Source organism: Crocodylus siamensis, chromosome 4 (assembly GCF_052110815.1).
Source record: "Crocodylus siamensis isolate JL-2025a chromosome 4, ASM5211081v1, whole genome shotgun sequence".
In the NCBI taxonomy this organism is placed as follows: Eukaryota; Metazoa; Chordata; order Crocodylia; family Crocodylidae; genus Crocodylus; species Crocodylus siamensis.
In genome coordinates this window covers 87,843,020-87,863,101 of record NC_143398.1, presented here as the reverse complement: position 1 = coordinate 87,863,101, position 20,082 = coordinate 87,843,020, and the positions used below count along the sequence as shown (strand labels likewise).

At 41.4% G+C, this 20,082-nt stretch overlaps 1 protein-coding gene across 1 annotated transcript; it reads left to right on the top strand.

Moving 5' to 3' along the window:
• Positions 1-2,248: 2,248 nt before the first annotated feature.
• On the top strand, positions 2,249-18,158 carry EMP1 (epithelial membrane protein 1). Its single transcript, XM_090042758.1, has 5 exons — positions 2,249-2,419; positions 10,989-11,107; positions 14,382-14,481; positions 14,608-14,748; positions 16,200-18,158. The coding sequence occupies exons 2-5, from the start codon at positions 11,030-11,032 to the stop codon at positions 16,352-16,354; spliced, it is 474 nt and encodes a 157-aa protein (XP_089898884.1). The 5' UTR covers positions 2,249-2,419; positions 10,989-11,029; the 3' UTR covers positions 16,355-18,158.
• The last annotated feature ends 1,924 nt before the right edge of the window (positions 18,159-20,082 follow it).

Genomic DNA, 20,082 nt, shown 5'->3' with positions numbered 1-20,082 from the left:
GCAGCAATGAACTGCATATATTATTTACAAGCTTAAAAACACATCTTATTTCATAGTCTTAGAATGTTATGTTGTTTTTTAATCTAGTCTGGAAGAAGGAATTTTTTTCTCATATTTTCCCATTTTAGAAAGACAAGCCAACCTATCAATGGATCCATCTGAAAACAAATTGCCACTTCCTCTCACTAGAAACTCAATACTGTCTGCATTCATGAGATTTGCTAACCACAATGCGAACTTCCTGACTTGACTGGAACGTCAGTGTGTTTACATACAAAACTGCTCCCAATAGCACAAAGTCACTCACATGACTGTTCAGACTGGACTTGCTATAACTTGCCTTGCCACCACAATGCCCATCCTCAGGTCTATCGTGACAGGTGCAATGCCAATGAAGACTGCAATCACTGATGGAACTACCCTCTTGGACCAAATAAAGAATCCAGCATCACCCACCCCAGACAGAAACACATGTCTAAGCTGCAGTAGAGTCTACCAATCCCAGATAGGCCTCATCAGCCATCTTTGGACATACGATAAGACAATCATGGAAGACAATCATTCCTGATTGTGAGGGATTGCCAAGATAATTACCTCACTGGCTCAAATAACTCTCATCCCATTGCCTGCCTGATTAAATTTCTCTATTCTGGTAGCCATATTTCAAGATGTTCAACTCAAAGGGAGGGAAGAAACTCAAGGGGAAAGAAGAAACTTTCTCCCGTGTCAAGGTTATTCCATAATTACCTGCTATGAAGGAATTCTTTCTTCTTCTGAAGCATCTGGTACCAGCCACATGCTGACACAGGACACTGGATGGGATGGTCAGATGGACCGAGCTGACACGGAAATTTATACGATACCAATGCAGTTTATCTGTGCAAATAATGTTTTGCACATTACACATCTCGTTGCCCACTATGGCTCATGAACCACTTCTTCAAAACTGCTGTGTATTTTAGGCAAACTGTTTCAACACCATGTCTCAGAGAAATCATGGGATGAGCACATGGTCAAGCTGTTTCATGGCAGATGCCTAGGCACTGGCCAATATCTTATTCTGTAGCTAGAAATCAAAATCCTGTCTCCACTGAAGCTAATGGGAATTGTCCATGGGATTTCAGTTGGAACAGAACTGTACTGAGAGCACATAAATAGTTTTCTCTTCTGTCTAAGTGCCACCCAGATAAAGTAGGGTGTTTTGCTCCAAAACTTGTCCATAAACAAGACAACATTGCCAGACAAAGGGACCAACCTGACAAACAGCAAGATCTTCTTTTTCATGTCCTCAGATCAAAGAGTACCAGTTTTCCTTTTACAAAAAATAATAATACAGTGTACACCTCAAACACAGGCCTTATCTTGTCTGTGTCTGTGCCTCACCCTTCTACTCTCTGCAGATGCCAAAATGGTCCCTGAAGAAAAGGGTCCCATTTTTTCCCTCAGTGTGGAGCCCATTGTAATAAAGCAATTACTGTTTGAGTCTCCTACTCTTTCTCCTTCACCATCAGGCAGGGCACACCCTTTTCCAATCCTGACTGTATAGCAGCCAGTTATATCACAAGGCAGCTACAAGAGCTGGTTTTATGGGAAAGTGAACTATCTCTGACTTTCTAGATGCCTTCAAAATGACAGGACTATTGACCTCCCAATACAGTTCATCTCCGTGTCTCTTGACTTTATTTCTCCTTCCTGTCTGCTCTGTCTTCTTCATCTGGAGATAGCCATCACCAGCAGAGTAACTCCGGCTCTCCACTGAAGGGATCTCCGCTGTACAGTACCTTCCCGCAAGGCTCATCCAGTCCATTTTACAGGAACAAACCAAAATCCTTTCCCCTCATTCTTTGGATAATGCCTCCTTCCCCAGAGTCTGGTGGAGGGTTGGGGTATGTAATATGACTCATACCACCGTCACCAAGGCCTATACCCGGGCACTTGATTGTTTGTTTGAGAGACTTGTATTGTTTAAGTTCTGTTGCTATATTGTAACTATACATTTTTTTTAATGGTAACTAGATGCCATTTTTATAAACAGATGCTGTTTATGGGCCTCCTATTACTCAACTGGATTAGTGTCATTCTTTTTTTCCAGGCTGTGGTCTCCGTACTGCACTGAGTCAGACAGAACCCTACAAGCCATCTCTTTGAATTGCTGGTTTCCTCCCAGTAACTTTTGACTTGCTGCCAAAAAAACAGGGCGTAGCTTATTAATTTTTTTTTCTTTAAAGTTAGGCTGATTCATAGAAACTCCTTTAAAAGTCAGTGAGAAGACACCACCCCACCACACGACCTGACACACCACCACTGGAAACTTATAACCCAGCAAGCAGGGAACTCTCTTTACTGCTGTTTTGTGCAACCAGACTAGGTTACAGCAAAGCAAGGTCCTGCTTCAAAAGAACCAGCCTCCTCTACCAAGGTAAGAATTCTGAAAATCTTCAGCAACTGCTTTTTCCATTCAATAAGATTCTTTTAATTTCTACAATACCCTCTATTTCAGAATATGAATTATGGAGCTCACTAACGATAGATACTTATCCTTTTTTATATTTTGCATTGAAATTCTGCTATGCTTAGGACAGAGACTGTATTAAAAGGAGCTGCAGGGTTTGGCTCCAACTGCACGCTGCTTGCTACACCACTATTATAGCCTTGCCTCAAGCATGGAAAAATGTGAGAGAGACAGTGGAACCCCACCCAGGCAATTTGAACTAAGGGAGCGGCTACATTTTTTCTTATGCGAGACTGTCTGTGAGCTGCAGCTTTTCTCAATGAAATCAGCACTAGCATTTCAGCTTTGCATTAGCTTATACAAGCTTACCTCAGATAAGATACTTGACTGTGGTTTTCAGACCTCCCTCATGATTTTGGGTGTGTCAAAGCTCTGATTGTATATCAGTTTTAAAAAAATCAAAAAAGTTAAGTCTTCAGTGGCAGGAGGATTTGCCTCAATCAAATTAGGTGCCCTCCTCACGCAGAGATTCAACATGTATCAAAAATAGCGTTTTACATAGACTGGATTTCCCCTCTGTGCCCTACCCAGCTCCTTGTACAAATGCCAGAGGGTGGGGCACATTAATCCTGGAGCTGCAGAATGCTTTCTTGTGCTTATATGCAGCTTATTTCCAAGTAACCTCTAATGCAGAACAGCCTTGCTATATTTAATGCACTCTTCTCTATCCTACTGTCCTAGCCCAAAGTAATGGTCCAGTCAGCGCAGCAGTACAACACTAAGCTGTGATGTCTCAGAGTGGCTGTCATTGTTGCAGTTCCTAGAACCCCATGCAGGACTGAAGGGCCATTACGGTGGGCATTATGTATACATATAGTCAGAGAGAGCCCACTCCCCACAGATTTTACAGTCTGAACAGACAAAAGGAGACCAGGGAAACAGGCAAAGATGGGGAAGTGACTTGCCAAAGTCACAGGCAGAGTTGGAAGTAGAGTCTCAAACTTCCTTGTTCTGCTTCCTTTTCACTGGAGCAGCGTGCCTCTAAAACTAAGAAACTTGAAAGAAGGGAAAATCAGGGACAGAGGAATGAATCCTACTTGCTTTATTCACACAAGCAGCCCTGTTGTAGTCAGTTTGGCCTTCGCTGTGTCAGAGGTCCTTGGTGCAGTTTCTCCCTGCCAAAACCATACCAGTTGTGTGTGATTAGGAAATAGTCCCCAGGTTTTGGTCACACAAAAACCCAAAAGAAAGTGCCTGAACTCCACCTATTGAAAGGCCTTGAAAAACCAAGGGTGGACATTTGTACGCTCCAGAGAATCCTCCAAATTGGAGGGGAAGGCAAGGGAGGGTACACTACAGAGATGGCTGACACTACCACTTCGGAGGCAGAGTCAAAGCTGCACATGGAAGGGGTCTAAATCTGGGGGCTTTGGTTGCCCATTCCTAAATGACAGGACTATATGATAATAAAGGTCTGTTGCTGTTGGCTGGTTTGACATGGTACCTTGGTTGAGTTAAGGACTATTTTTCAAGCTTTCACTGATATTACTAGATATTCTTTGGGATTTTGATGAAGCACACAACACAGGGATCTTCATTGAACTGACCAAATGCAGGGAAATTCAGGACTAAAGTGCTGTTTCCAACTTTGCCCCCAAGCTGCCATGCCCACTCCATGTTCTGCCTGACTTCCTGCAGCATAGCCTGACACACAGCCAGAACTTCAATGCCCACATTTCCCAAGACCGAAAGGTGGTGGCTCCTGTGACAACATTGTCTCCCCAACCCTGTCCTCTTCCTTCATGCTGCCTGTTGGCTTTAGGTCACACTTTATTACTCAATTTTAAGATTATTCTTAGGCAACAGGATAAATCTTGGGGGGGGTTAATTCCCTACCTCCTTTCTTGCTTCCATTGTCATGCAGTGACTAATGCAAAGAAGACTAAAGAAACTAGTTTCCTGCTTTCCCAGTTTCATATCAACAAGATGAACAGGGGGATCAAGTGATTCACTTTCCACTGCCAGAAGATAGGCAGGTACTTCCCTTCTCAACATTTCAAGATAGATTCCTAATTTTTTCACAAAACTTTCACACAAGTCAAGTGCTCAGATAGACAAATAAAAGAGCGCTAACTGGCACATCGCCATCAAGGCTATCTACCTGAGAGTCCCCAGCAGGGCAGAAAGAATTCCACAATGTTTTCTGCTGTGACTGCCACCACAAAGAACACAAATAGATAAGACAGCAGCTTCAGGGAGGGTTTCTACAAAATGCAGTAAGACATTCTGGTAGGTGCTTCGTTCCATTTATTATAACAAACCAATATGCAAATTGCTAACCAGCATACGAGAAATCCTGACCACAACTGCAGCTCTAGCCATTGCGATTCCCTGGAACATGCTGCAGCACTTTAGTAAAGGGCATCTGGAAGCGGCTGTCTTAATAAGGCAACATCTGGCACACCCATGGTGGGTTGGGCTTATGCACAGGTCAAGAGAATTCAGTCTCCTAACCTCCTTTCCCACCCTACACCCAAATCTTATTTTGGAGGCGGGAACTTGCTTGTCAAAGACTGTGAACCATAATATGCCTGAGTTACCACAAAACCAATGGACTTTAACTTCCTCAACATCATTACTTCAGTCTTTGGTTAAATCAGTATTTCTAAGGATTGTTCTACAATCGACTGGCTGTGCCCTCTTTTAATTTCAAGCACTAGTTATGGCTTGCTGGAGGTCCACTTTGCAGCTATTTTAGCATTAAGGACATACCTTCTGTTTAACAGAAACCCAGGGCAAGCCTCCTTTCTTCCCTGTGTTCCTCACAAGGGCCAGAGTCTGCTTGGGTGTTGTTAATGCAACAAGTTTAGATTCCAGTGTCCAGGCACTTGTCAACAATGAGCTATCTTTCTCCTAAGGGATGGGATAAGCCTCTTGGAGGAGGGAAGCAACTGAGAACAAGGAATGAATTGCAAACTAAATATGCAGGAGGGTCAAAGATTTGCTGAGGTGGAACTGCAGCCATCAGCACACATTGCTGAAATAATCCATTTTGCTATCTGGATTTTTAACTAAACATCCGAGACTAGAGTTTTAGCTTTGCCCAGATGAACCACTGAGCCATCCTATCTGGTATCTTGAATCTAGCGCTAGCCATGCACTGCTGTAACAGTGCACCTAAACAAACAATTTCCTGACTTGTGTGTATATCAATTCATGCCCTTTAACATGAGATTTAATTACCCTCATCTTACATAACTTGATATATACTACTCATGATTAGAAAGCTGCCCTGCCCTGATAAATCCCAGGACAGTACACTTGATGGTCCTCCCCCAGCAGTGACGAGCACAGTAGAACTATGCCCTGCACAAAGACAGAATCCACTCTGTTCTGTTCTTAATTCAATAGCCATCTTTTAATTGTATCTGCTTTATTCTTGTATTATGGCATGATATTAAAAAAAAAAACAACAACCATTGAACTGTGCACTTCAGTTAGCACAATCTGTTGTTCTTAGCTGGTTTTCAAAACTGAGGATCCTTTGGGAGGCACAATGTCTATCCTGGCAAGTTTATTGAAAAAAATTTAAGGGGAAAAGGAAAGGTCATTTGATCTGGACCCATGTGTTTATTTTTTAGTTCAGGTTGCCACAGAAATGGAAAATCTTAGGGAGGCTGTTATGTCTGGATTGACAGAAAACAAGCAACGAGACAAGACACTCAAACAGGCCAATGACAGTGTTTTGTATTAGAGCATTAAAAGATGTCTCAGGAGGACCATGGTTGTGATTTTAAACAATTTTCTGTGTATGTGCAATAACAGAGGCAAATTCCTGAAGACACATTTATGCATACAAAAACAAGCAATATCACCCACACAGAAGTCCTGCAGACCTACAAATAAGCAAAACAAACCAGAGCAAACAAGGAATTTTGCAGTTCAACTGGGGAAAAAATACATCCTTTCTGGTCAAACCAAACTAGAAAATTTCCCCCCCTCTTCCCCCTCCCTCGGTGAAAATAAAATTTTTTTTTTTTAAATCAACCCAAACTCAAATTTGGGATTTAATTTGGGATTATTCAAATCTTCTAACATATTTTCTTTCAACTTAGATCAATTACAAACAAAAAAGGCCTTCCAAAAAGTAAAAAGTTTTCCTAGCAATGTGAAGTAAAGTGTTTTGCCGTTTCTGAAAATGAGCATTTCACTTTAAAATGTCATTTGACATTTTCCAGACTATTTCCCTCATTCTTTTTCCAACCCAAACTGTTAATTAAATTGGATCCAAACTCATGAATAATTTGGGCCTGCACAAACTACATAGCAAATTTCCTATTCATGAAAACATTTTGTCCAACATTTTTGCACATAAAAAAGCTCCCAGTGCTACATATGTAGAGTTATGTGGTTCATAGGCACACCAATAAATTGGTTGGCTCCTCCTAGTCATCAGCCTTTCATTTCTAACCACACTGTTTTCCACTCTTAATCAACTATTTCTTTGTTGTTATTTCACTGGGAATTCCAGGAGCACCCAAACATCTATATGGTATGTGTATGTGTACACATAGACATGCACACATACATACGTACATATATACAGTAAACCGTGGCAACATTTCTGAGACTCCCATTCACTCTAGTTTCTCCTTTTCCTCCACCTCTCTCATTCCATCAGTAGATGCTCAGCCCCTCCTCGTTGCATGTCTGAAGTGCAAGAAGATACGCTATGTTCTTCCAGCAGTGGCTTTTGGCAGCCTGCCAAACCTCAGGCAGCTGCTTTTTCCCCTTTCTACTAGCAAGAGAGCTTTGGAGTTTCTGTTGATCTTGTCACATGAATTACCAAGCACTCCAAGGCTGTTTCTTCCTGAAAAAAATGACAGTTTCCCAGCCTTTGCCTTCAGTGCTATGAGATTTGCCACTCAGATTAATCATATAGTCATTAAAACTGGAAAACCCTACTGGGTCATCTTTTCCATTTCTCCATTCACCCAAGCTGGTAAAGAATTGCTCCCTAGAGAACATTCTGCAGTAATGTGTCAAGTCCAGTAAAAAGTGACTCAAGCAATAGGGCTTCCACCTCTTCCTTTGTGAGGAAGAAAAAAACGTTTCCTGATCTTCAAAGTGTTTCATTTGCTCAGTTTCATTCCATTACTTCCAGCTAGTCTACACAATGCCTTGTCTTCCTGTATGTTTTCATCCAACAGCTATCTGTAGATGGTTGATATATCCCTTCTAGCTGTCATATGCACGACGTGCACATGTATGAAGTCATTTTTAATGCTCTTGTCTCAGTTTACCAATCGGGTGCTTTTTATAAAGATGTGGGTGAACAGTGACTCTTAGGTATCTCTTGGGAGTATGAGTTTTGCATGTGTGTGAATGTGAAGAGACTTTTGGAATCTTTGAATTATGGAAGCAATTAAAATGACTTCATACATGTGCCATACAGCCTGCCCTCGCCCCACACACAGATCTGAGGGGCACAAGTCCTCCCCTACCCATGCTTGCCCAGGAGTGTCTGCAGTGGCAGGAGCTGCTCTCCCCCTGTCCCTGTGCCCCCCCAAACAAGCCACTCACGGCTCCATCCCACATCCGCCTCAGCTGGGCAGCACCTGTTGGCGCCCCTTCACTTCGATGCCCAGGGCAGTCGCCCTGCTCACCCCTCCCCTTGCCATGGGATCACAATGGCTAGTGATAGGAAGCCCTGAAAATGACAGGCTACATTGAACAACTGTATGGTTAAATATAATTAGAGTTTTGAATGATTTGCCATCATTGGAAAAACTGGAAGTCTTAGGAAGGCTGGGACAGAATCATGGTCCAATAAAAACCCTAAAGAACTTCAATCTCAGTTGCAACCAGATTGGAAAAACAGCGAGAGATTTGCATGCAATATTTTCTGTTGTTCCTATAATGTGACACCACCCTAGAAATGATAATGTATGTCTCACTTAGAAAAATGGAAAGAGCATCTTCTTTTCAATCAAGGCACTTTCTGTTCTATTTAAGGGGAAGAAAAGCAGGTAGTTCAGTCAAAATGGAATGCCATTCTCCACCCCTCAGCTATTCAGAAGCATTCCCTAGAGATTGCCAGTCAGGGCAGGAGAGAGAGGGTGGTTGTGCTTTAACTCAGTATGGTCCCATGGCTATGGTACCAGCTGGGAACAAAGGGGCCTGAGTTCTATTTCTGCTCAAGGAAGGAAGTTGTAGAATAGTCTTTCCTAGAGATTTTCAAAAAAAGGCTGGATAGATGTGTGTGGGATGGTTTAGGAACAGCAAACCTGTACCTATTCAGGAGGTTAAGCTAGATCTTTGAAGTCCCTTCAAACCCTCCAATTCTAGAAGTGACTGAGTTCTTGGAGAGTGCACAGCACAAAGCCCCAAAGAAAACTATCACCATCATATGTACAAGTGACCTTAAAGAACAATCATGCGTGGCTGTCTTCTCTGTTGTCTTAATTCAGAAAATTCTTTTTAGTGATCAGCTAACACTGGTTTCAGCCAAACAGCAAGCCAGTGGGAAATCCTGGCAGGATTTTGGAGGTTTGGGAAAACTGTATCATCATCGCAAGCTAAATAGCGGCTAGAAAACTTTAAAAGCAGCTCTTTCACACAAAGAGTTGCAATTAGGAGAAGGGAAGTGGGAGGAGAAGGTGGTACATGAGTAACATATGCCATTTGCATGACTAAAAAAAGCCTTTTGCTACAGTTTGCATAAAAGATATTACTAAATACATGTCTATACAGAAGTTGATTTTTTCATCATTTAAAGCACTTTATTGTCATGACTTAACAGAAGTATATGGCTTTACAGTACTTTAAAATGGGTACAGTGCTTTAAATTAACCCTTGTTGAATGACGTATTAAATTTGAAGGGCTGTATTTTATAGCACTTTAGCAAACTACAGTGCTTTAAATAACTTGTGTATGCTGGTCACATTCCTGAGCTGGGAGAAGCCCCAGGAGGTTGTAGGGCGCACCCTGCTGCTGAGCCTGGAAAGTGCAGGAAGACTCAGAGCTCGCTCCCCCTACCAAACACTGCAGTTCTGCAATGTTAAACTTTATAGTGCTATAAAAAGTGCTCTACATTACAGCACTATAAAAATGTGCATGGAGCACTTCTATGCACACCTCATAATACTAGCATTGTGCTACATTGGCGCCATTCACCAGTTGCATTCTGCACCTAATTTACCTGACCTAAAATAACCAACAAAAATAAATCCAGGTGTTTCACTGTGTTCCTCAATGATCAGCGAGACTGATGACAAGAAATTCATTTTGCTCAATTATTTAGTCACCTATATGCCCAAAAGAGCAGGCTATTAGTGGCCAGAGGAGATAAAGACTGTCAGGGTTGTCTAATTTATTCCATCTAATTTCTGTGATTCTTATTTCTACATGCTGGTAAGTGTCCTCTTGGTAGCTGAGAGCTAAAACCCTAATGGTTTTCAGTCCCCAGACCTGTGGGAGTGGGTCAACACAAGGCTTCAGATCCTCGTATTTCATTATTTCAGCAAAAATAGAATGTTTTGGTTTAGTAGTAGGATCAAACCCCCCCAATGAAAGTCCCTAAAATATCTTTACTTTTACAATTATACCCATTAATGACAAGAAGGTCTCCAGGAAAGAAAGTTCTCCTGCACAGACAGGAATAAAGCTTGTCTATTGCAACCATAGAAGCAAGACAGATAGAAGCAGAGAAACAAGTAGCAGTGTCTTAATATAGTAATAAACTGAGCTGCATTTGAAAAAGAAACCAGGGTTCCTCTCACCACAAACTAATGTAGTGTTATTTTCCACTTCCCTGAAACATCCCAGTGACCCTTCCAGTGTGACATCCTCTCTCAACACAGCGGAACAGACCATTAGTCTGTATAGTTATGCATGCCATCTACAGCCCTGCCCAACATCTGATAGATCAGAAGAGGACAAATCCCCCAACTCAAACCACCCAGAATGCACAAGACCAACTAAGAAAGGCTGAATTATATAGTAGGGACTGAGGAAGAAGAAAATCTGCCCTGCTTCTATTGTTGCAATAGACAAGTAACTCACTTTTCTGAAGTGCAAGACTGGAATATATCATTTTAACTTACTAGTATATAGCTACAAACCTTAATAACGGTAACATTTCATAGATTTCATAGACATTAGGGCTGGAAGGGACCTCGGGAGATCATCGAGTCCAGCCCCCTGCCCAAAGGGCAGGAAGTCAGCTGGGGTCATAGGATCCCAGCAAGATAAGCATCCAATTTACTCTTGATGTACATTCAGCCTAGTTTTGGTGTCATCAAGTGCTTTATTTTTCCTCTGAAACCAGTTACCCCAACTACAATATCTACACTTGGCAATTCATTTACAGGATTCAGTAGTATTTTTAGATATTTTTTTTTCTGCCACCATACTCCCAGATGATTTCATGACAAATTTGACAGTTTTCTTGCATGTAGGGGTTATTTATTGTAGTGATATACTGTGATCCAGCACCTACCTTTATTTTTAACTCCAATACATTTTCCCTTCTAGAATCTTCTTAAGACAGTCCACACACGCAGCAAGGAGCCAAGATGTTGGTATTACTGGCTGGTATCTTTGTGATCCATATTGCCACTGTGATCATGCTCTTTGTCTCTACTATCTCCAATGTAAGTAATTCTGCCTCTGAACAAAACTGTCAGTCCCTGAACTCAGTCCTTCCATAGTCATAACTCTATATACCATTGAAAAGGATCATCTTTTGTGTAGCAAGATCCATAGTCTTAGGACACAACCTCTCAGAAGGTTAACAACCATAACAGGGGAGAGATGGTAGTCAGAAAACATAAGGAGCCTGATTTACCATGGGCTTGCTCCAATTTTATACTAATGTATGTCAACTGAAATAAATACATGCCTGGGGGGGAAATAATCAAGCCACCTTGCTTTAAGTGTTAGCTTCAGGTCCCTCCTTCTGAAAGTAATGAAGTATCACCATAAGAATAGAAGGATTTCCTACCCTTGAACTGAAACGAGGTAGCTTCAGGGTGAGGTTTCTACTCCCATGTCTTAGAATAAGCAACACTTGTAACACTCTCTACTCAAGAACTAGTTGAGCAAGTGAAATTAGTGGATGATAGTTGTGAGGTGGCATTTATCACCCCATCTAACAGACAGTTCGCTATATAATTATAAGATCTCCCATGTTTGTTTGTTTCAGGAATGATAGAGTGCTCTCAGGAGTTGTTTGCCAAGAGTAAATATACTTCTTGGTACAATTAATTATCATCTATTTGTTAAGACCCTGTACACAACACAAATAAGGACTGCTCCCTGCTAGACTGAAAATACTTTACAATGTGAGATGTATACAAAAGACCTATAAACTTACTATAAGGTTCTGCTTTCCAAAACCTATCACCACAAATACGGAAAACAGGCCATGTGAGGTCATTGTACATACCACTACACAAAATGGCAACTCGTTTAAAAAAAGAGAGAGAATCTGGATATTCATTCATACATTCAATGTATACAATGACCTTCCCAACAAATGCTCAGGGTAACTTACAAGAAGAGAACAGAATAATTTATAAAACAGGAGAACCAGCAAGAAAACAAAATAACTTAGAAGACAACAAGAATATAAACATGAAAGAGAAATCCCCTAAACAATATCCCAAACTACTTCTGTTTGCTAAATGCCTGCCCAAATAAGGTCTTACAGCACTTCCAAAGGATGTCCAGACTCATGGTTTGACCAGTTAAAGCACTTATAGATGATCTATGATTGATTTTACCACCCGTATCTAAGGAAGAGGCATACTTGTTGGCCAAATTCTGGTCATGAAAGTCCACTGGAATCAATGAGGTTGCACGGATACTGCTGAGGAAGAGAATTCTATCAGTTAATTATAGGACAAGGCATATACTTACCCAATGTGAGAAGGATAGGTCAAAATGAAGATTATTGCCAGTCTGGGTTAAAAGTTTAGTTATGTGCATCATCATTCAATTTAACTCCTACCTGCTGCAAAGCAGATAGTAAGTAAGCATTCAGAATCCCTTAGAGTACATGTGGTTCAAGAGCACCTATGACAGAAAGACCAAGCATTGCTATGCATTCACGACTATAAATTGCTGGACCAAGGTGGAAGTAACTCAAAGCAGCACAAATACCAAAGGATTGATAGCAGAGCATGTTGTGGGTTGGAAATATCTGACAGAAAATCTCACTGGGCTGAGACGCTGGCCCATAGATGTTTATTTCCAATGTGCTCTTGCTAACCAAGCTGCAAAGGAAAACAAACTATATTCATTTGGGTGAAAATAAGAGACTTGGATAAAGAACAAATTCTGTCAGTGTGGCAAAAATCAGCATGTGAATATGTTTATCGCAACCCAACAGTTCCTTGAATCGAATAATTTGCTTTCTGCCCTCTTGAGTCAGCCCAGGATATCATCTAGTTGGATATACTGTTAATTATTAAATCTAGATGCCCAAGAGAATCCAGGAAATCACTCTACAATACTGTACAATATAGAAAATTTCTTCCTGACACTTTCTCATAACAAGCCAGACCCTGAAAAACATGTATAACCCTTAGAGCACAATCCTGTTCCATACCACTGAAACGTTTCATCATCAGTGGAGTCCATTAGTACCTATAGGTTTCGGCTAAACGGAGGACATTTTATGCTACACACTGCAGACATACAGTAAAATGTCAGTCCCTGCCCAGCAGGCTTACAATTGAACAGATTCATTTGTAGTTAAGCAAAAGTCTGTTGTTAGCATACTGTGCAGTGTAAATTGCTGGCCCTGGTCCATTTTACATCAAACAGGAGGCAAAGCCACAGGCCTCCATTTTAAAATTCCAAACCCAAGGGTTTGATGAAGTCTCCTGTCTTTTGAAAACATTGTCTACAGGAGCTGTGCAACACATTTAGGTAACAGTGCAGCTCTGTGCCTTTGGCTATGCTGACCCCTGGTGGCAACTCACAACTGAGTGAATAGTCTTCACTAACAGCCCCAAGTCATATTTAGGGGCTGACCTCAAAACCTAAAACAAAAGGAAAACACAGCTAAAAATATCACAAGACTCCATCACAAGTTCTCAGTTTGCCCTGCAGCCCAGTGCCTAGAGCAGTGGTGTTCAGGCATCTGGTCTCACAGGCTGGATGAGTGACACAGGGCCAATCCACAAACCAGATGAGTGGCAGTGGTTGGTCCACCAGCTGGATCCAGCATAAGGTCAGGGTGTGGGTGTGATGTTGTGCACCAGCCCAACCCTGCACATCAGATGCAACTATGGAGAGGCTCCACACACTGGCCCAACCATATGCTGATGCAAACTAGCACACAGGGCCACATCTTTTGACCCACAGGTCCCCCCCAGAGGTCCAGAAATTTGACAGCAATTAATGCTGTTGCTGCTCCCCTCCTGCCAAATTTCTGGACCCATGTGAAGACTGCAGGCCTGGTCTGAAGGCTAAGAACCACTGCTCTAGAGGATATGCCACACATTTCTGTATCAGCAGAACCGTAAAGCTGTGTACTGTCCTACTTTGAAACAGTGACAGAGGACCACTACCAAAAAGAGGTTGGCACACATGCATCCAAAGAACTGTAGCACTTCAAAGGGAGGTCATGACGATGCTGACCACATCACAGCTTTATTGTGACAATGGAAGCCACTACATGACATGAATTAATTAGCTCGTCCAACATTAGTTAGTCCACTCATTCCAATTCATGCAGAGCAGCTCCTTTACTGATTAAATGTCCTGCTTACGGGCATTGTAACATTTCCCAGATGCCCTCTCAATATCTAACGGAGTCTCTGGTAGCCATTGTACCTTATTCTTGAACCTGGTAAGACTGTGGCAATCGTGGTCAGTGCCACAAGAGTGATGAATCTGACAGCTTTTTTGTTCTTTCAGGTCTGGCTCGTCAGTTCTTTAATGAACCAAAATGGGACAGTGGGACTCTGGCTGGAATGCACAGCTGGGCACTGCATACAAGCTAAGATCCATACTGAGGGTATGTATGCACAGGAGACATTTTCCTTAGGTCTTGATATGACCTGTATTATTTGAAGAACTTTGGTCCATCATGACACTGAAAGTGCCCTAAAATGCTCAAGATTTCTTCTTTATGCATTGATAGAGCCCATGAAAGCAGCGCAAGCCTTCATGATCTTGGCCATCATCTTCTCCTTTGTCTCACTGGTCATGTTCGTTGTACAGCTCTTCACCCTGGAGAAAGGAAAACGCTTCTACATTGCTGGCGCCATCATGCTGATTTGCTGTAAGTCCACTTCATTCTCTCTGCATCAGATTACATAAACATTTAAAAATGTATGTGTGTGTGCGTGCGTGTATGTGTATGGATGCACACCCTCTTACTGTATGACATAATTAATCCTGCCTTAGTCTCTAGTTTGTTTCTTCAATTATTTTGGGTGTCTTATCTTACCAAAAGGACGTCAGTGAACTAAAACTGGACCCATGTTCGCAGAGGTATTTAGACACTTCACCTTCACTGAAATAAACAGAAATTAAGTGATCAAAGATTGTTGAGAATCTGTACCTATCTACTTTACTGACTTAAAACAGCTGTGCAGTGGTTGTAAATAATGCTGAGCATCAGCTACTGCACTGCAAGGCAAAGGCAAAGAGAAAAAGGAGCCTGTAGGCAGTCCATATACATCCTTCAGAGCAGATCAGATCAGAACGTTTTTCTCATCAGAAATGTTCTGATTTTTTTCAATAGAAAGTGACATATTTTGATAAGGTTTGTTTTTTGTGGGGAGGGGGCAGATGTCCATTTCATTTGAAATCTTCTAGTTTTAGGCTAAAAAAAATTAAAATATATATTTATTTCTCAAATTAAAACCGTTTAGTTTTTTCTAAAATGAAAAGATTTAAAGATTTTCATGAAATGCGGAGGGAGGGGGTTCAATTCTTTATTTAAATAGAAAATACCATTTCCAAACCAACTTTAAATACCTACATTATGTATGTACATGTGTAGAGTTGTACATGTTGATTACAAATATCAGATTGGTTTATTACTACAGGAAGTTATGCAGACCAGCCCTACCACATAAGCAAAAGATGATCTCTAGACCAAAACCTGTTAAAGTAACAGGAATCTCTTCTACGACTCAGTTGGCTCTGTATCAGATTCTTGTTACATAAGACTGTACAAGCAAAACCAAATATTGGAGTTGTTGTCCAGAGCTCCCCATTGTAAATGAATAAATTCCTCGTCAGCTGTTGGCACCAGATCCTCATCCACCTGTGAGGTATCTACTTATTTGACCCAGCTCACACCCTGCTAAAACACTGACAACATCTACTTCTGCAAAATGCCTTCATTTTCACCATATGACAAGTTACAAAAAGTCATGAGGACAGATCCACCCACCTCTCCTAGTAATGGTTTAGCAAGGTGGAATAGGAGTGTCAGCTAGGTGATATAGGGTGTGGCCTTGGTTATCCAAGAGTTAGTACAGACAGAAATGCTTACATACAGAGTTCAGTATTCTTGAGTAGCCTCACAATTTCAAATCAGCCTGTGATCTCCATGGACACAGAAAAATGTCTCAGAACTTTCCTATGAAACATGCAGGCAGCTGTTTCACAGGAAACATGGAGTAACATCTAACCAGGTAGCTCTAGCACTTCTCAATATAGAATTCAGATGTCCTGCAGTTTTTAAAGCATCTTCCATTTCCTTCTTTTTCCACCCCATAGGGCTGTGCATTTTGATTGGAGCCTCCATCTTCACTGCCCAGTACTCAGGCTATTTCACTCCGTCTCATCATGGCTACTGCTTCATCTTGGCCTGGATCTGCTTTTGCTTCAGCTTCATCATCGGCATCCTCTACCTTGTCCTTAGGAAGAAATAAGGATGACATGAGTTAAGGGTGGTGGGCTGGAAATTAGAGCTGGGGAGGAGAAGTCACTCTGCTGGGAGAACTGTTTGGCCAATAAAACAAAGACAAAACAGCTACTGCAAGCAAAATAAAAGAAAATCACAGAAATTAATCCACGAGAGAGAGAAGCAGCTCTGCCCTGCCCAGTGCATCGTGGATTCCTTGGTCATAAAGATACAGATGAACAGCAAGTAACCAGCCACTGTTATCCTTGCTCGCAAAGTCATGCTGAACTTTAAGGAACCATCGGATTGCATCACTGACTCTGTAGGACACCAAGAAAATGAATGCTGCATCTTTTCCCCTTCTCAGTCCCCTTCCTGTTACTTCTTAGTGTGAATTGTGGGTGGAATGGCGAGGTTTAAGACTTCTTTTCCCATGGAAACACTGTCACAGGCCTTTTGTTACATTTTTTATTTAAAATAGTAAAATAAGAGAGACATTTCTGAGAGTAGGCTAACTGAAATTAGATTAAATTCAAGATTTAAAAAAATTTAAACAGCGATTTCATCACCTTCCCATTTCCTCATTAAGAAAAAGAGTGTAATTCCCATGAATATTTCAGAGACACATTGGGATAGGAGGTAGTGCGGGGGATGAAAATATATAGGACGTGAGGGAAAAAGAAAGAGAAGGGAGAAAAGAGGCAAAGCTTTTAATTACAGAGGATGCAGTTATATCTCAATAGTATATATCCCAAGGAGTCACATAAATGTGCCCATTATACTTTTCTGTGTAACTTTATAAAATAGCATCTATATGCAGGCCTCAGGGAGCCCCACCGTGTAGCCCCATCCAGCTAAAACTGTAATGCACATGCTGTATACTCAATAGGACAGAAAAGTCTTTCCACTCAGATCATTGAAGAAATTAACTTAGGCTCACGGAATTTCATCTTCTCACCATTATAACAATCTGCAGGTTATCAATTTTATTTTCATTTGTAGCACAAGATGAGGTATTTATCAGCAACCCACTGATCTCTTCATAGAAAGATACTTTGCGATAAGAGCAGAAATCGTGCCAGTCAGGACTCCTAAATTCTGTTCCAGTGCTGTCACCAGCTGTGTGACCAGGCAAGTCAAGGCACTTGTAGGCAGTAACATCCTCAAAAATTATCACTCAGAAACATTAATTAGCCTGTCCTGAGCATCAGGTAGATGCAGCTAAAGTACTTCTGCTCTGGATGGCAGTGTGCATGGAGCAGTATGGTGTGTTTGAGGGCACTGCTGATAGGCATGGGACATTTACAATGCAGGCAGAGTCTCAGCCACTTCACACTTTTGCACCTATGATTTCCTAAAAGTAGGCATATACATAAAAACATTTACCAAACAGAGGTGTTGAGTAGCTTTATAAATCAGTGTTAATAAACTGAGATCCTCACATGAAAGTCTGCAAGGAAATATAAACCACTTTTATAGCACACTACACCAAGGTATCCAATCCACATATTTCTGTCCTTTTCCAAAAAATAAACTCCATGGTCTATTTATAAGAGGTCAAGGTTCACTTTGATGATGCCCACAAATAAAAGTTAGCAAACATCAAGAATTTATGGATGCAGATTTAGCAATAACAGTATTTTCTCTTGCTATTTCTTTGTTACATTTTTTTTCTACCAAGACTTTGTCAATTTGATGGACATAGTCTAGTACTGTATTCTGTTTCTATAACATACTAAGTTTATTGCATATACACTAATTGTAAATATTTTGAAACAAATGTTTCTAACTTTAGGGATATAAAAATACACACCAATTCCATTTATAATACAGATTTTTGGTTTGTTTTTAAGTATTTGAGATGGTTCACTTTACCAGATGGTTTTGATGGTCTCTATATAAGCTGTCTCTTTGGGGCATGAGTAGGAATACGTTCAGGGATAACATGTCAGGCTCTCTGCAAGCTCAGGCAGATACCAACATTATAGTTAGGTTCCCTTTCAATTTCCACACTTTACTTTCCAAAATTATGACAATCACATGACTCCAGGAGCTTGGTTCAAGACAAATTCCCACTCTGCATATGCCTGAGTCTAGCCATATGCGTCAGTGGGATCAAACTCCCAATGCCAACGTTGTGAAGACATAACCCTACACCTTCAATTTATGAGTTGGGTCAGATAACTGACAAGGTTTTTCTACCTTTAACTTCTTTGATTTATTAGAACATAAGATAAGGACCTAGCAGATGAGTTACAGAAAACATGAAATATGACCCTCTGAGGTGCCAGCCATTCTTGGCTCACACTATCATTCAAGAAGGACATGGAGAACCTGGAGAGGGTCCAGAGGAGGGCCACTCATACGGTTGAGGTCCTCCATGGCCAACCCTATGAGGAGAGGCTGAGGGACCTGAATCTCTTCAGTCTCCGCAAGAGGAGACTGAGGGAGGTCTTGTGGCTGCCTACAACTTTATCAGGGGCCACCAGCAGGGACTCGGGGAAAGTCTGTTCACCAGGCCCCCCCTTGGAGTCACCAGGAACAATGGCCACAAGCTGAGGGAGGATAGGTTTAAGTTAGATATTAGGAAGAACTACTTCAGTGTAAGGGTGGCCAGAGCCTGGAATAGGCTTTCCAGGGAGGTGGTGTTCTCACCTTCCCTGGAAATCTTCAAGAGGAGACTGAATAGGCACCTGGCTGGGGTCTTATGAACCCTGCCACTCCCAGTGCTTCTTCCTGCCCATGGCAGGGGGTCAGACTAGATGATCTGTCTAGGTCCCTTCCAACTCATTGATTCTGTGATTCTATGATCAGGGCCATGGATAGTCAGTTTGACAGAAAATGTTACCAATCAAATTAGCCATGAAATTAAAATCCCACACGCTCAGCAGGGGTACTTTGGAAAACCTTATCAACAGACAGCAGCACAATACTAAATTTTAATGGTGTATGACTTCAACTACCCAGCTATAAAGTAACTGAGACATCACAGCAAGGTCTTAGAAATAACTTGGTGAAATGCATGCAATGTGACAAGATAGGCATGGTCTTTTCCTGTTCCTGGAAAGGTCCTTGAAGCCGTGTTGTGCCTTCTCCTACTAGTATCCCTTGCCAAACTAGAAAACAGCTGAAAGTTCTGAAATTAATTTCCAGCTAAGGTTCAGAGACATCTCAGGAATCTCTTCCAGCTGTGAGTTAACTCTTTCAGATGAATTTGTTTGGACTTTCAAGACAACTGGGTGAGTTACAGTGGGAAGGGATTAGAGAAAGACACAGGGTGTTTTACTGCTTAGAAGACTAGATAGGAGGCTCTGGGGTAACAGAAACTAGTACTGTTTAGATTCTATTTCTGAATTTATTGTTTCTCAGGCAGCACAGACCAAATGCAGGTATAGCTTTGGCCAAGCAGTGTCGATTTGGTTTAAACCAAAGACAGTACAATATAACCCAGTCCAGAAGGGATGATCTGCATTTAGAACACCTGACCCTGATGAACTCTCATTATTTTGCCTCTGGTCCTACTATGTTAAGGAAATTAAGACCCAAAAGGAAAGGCCCTCCCTGAATAGTGATTAGGTATCATGCACCTTGTACACTCAAAAAAGGAAGCTTAAAAGGTAAGAAGCAATCAAGACTGCATGTAGTCTACAAAAGCAACCTGTCTTATATGAGAATCAATCCCCAAGGGAAGTTAATACAAGATATAAAAGCCCACCAAAAGTCAATGTGAGTTCTTCCATTGATTTTAGTGGGCTT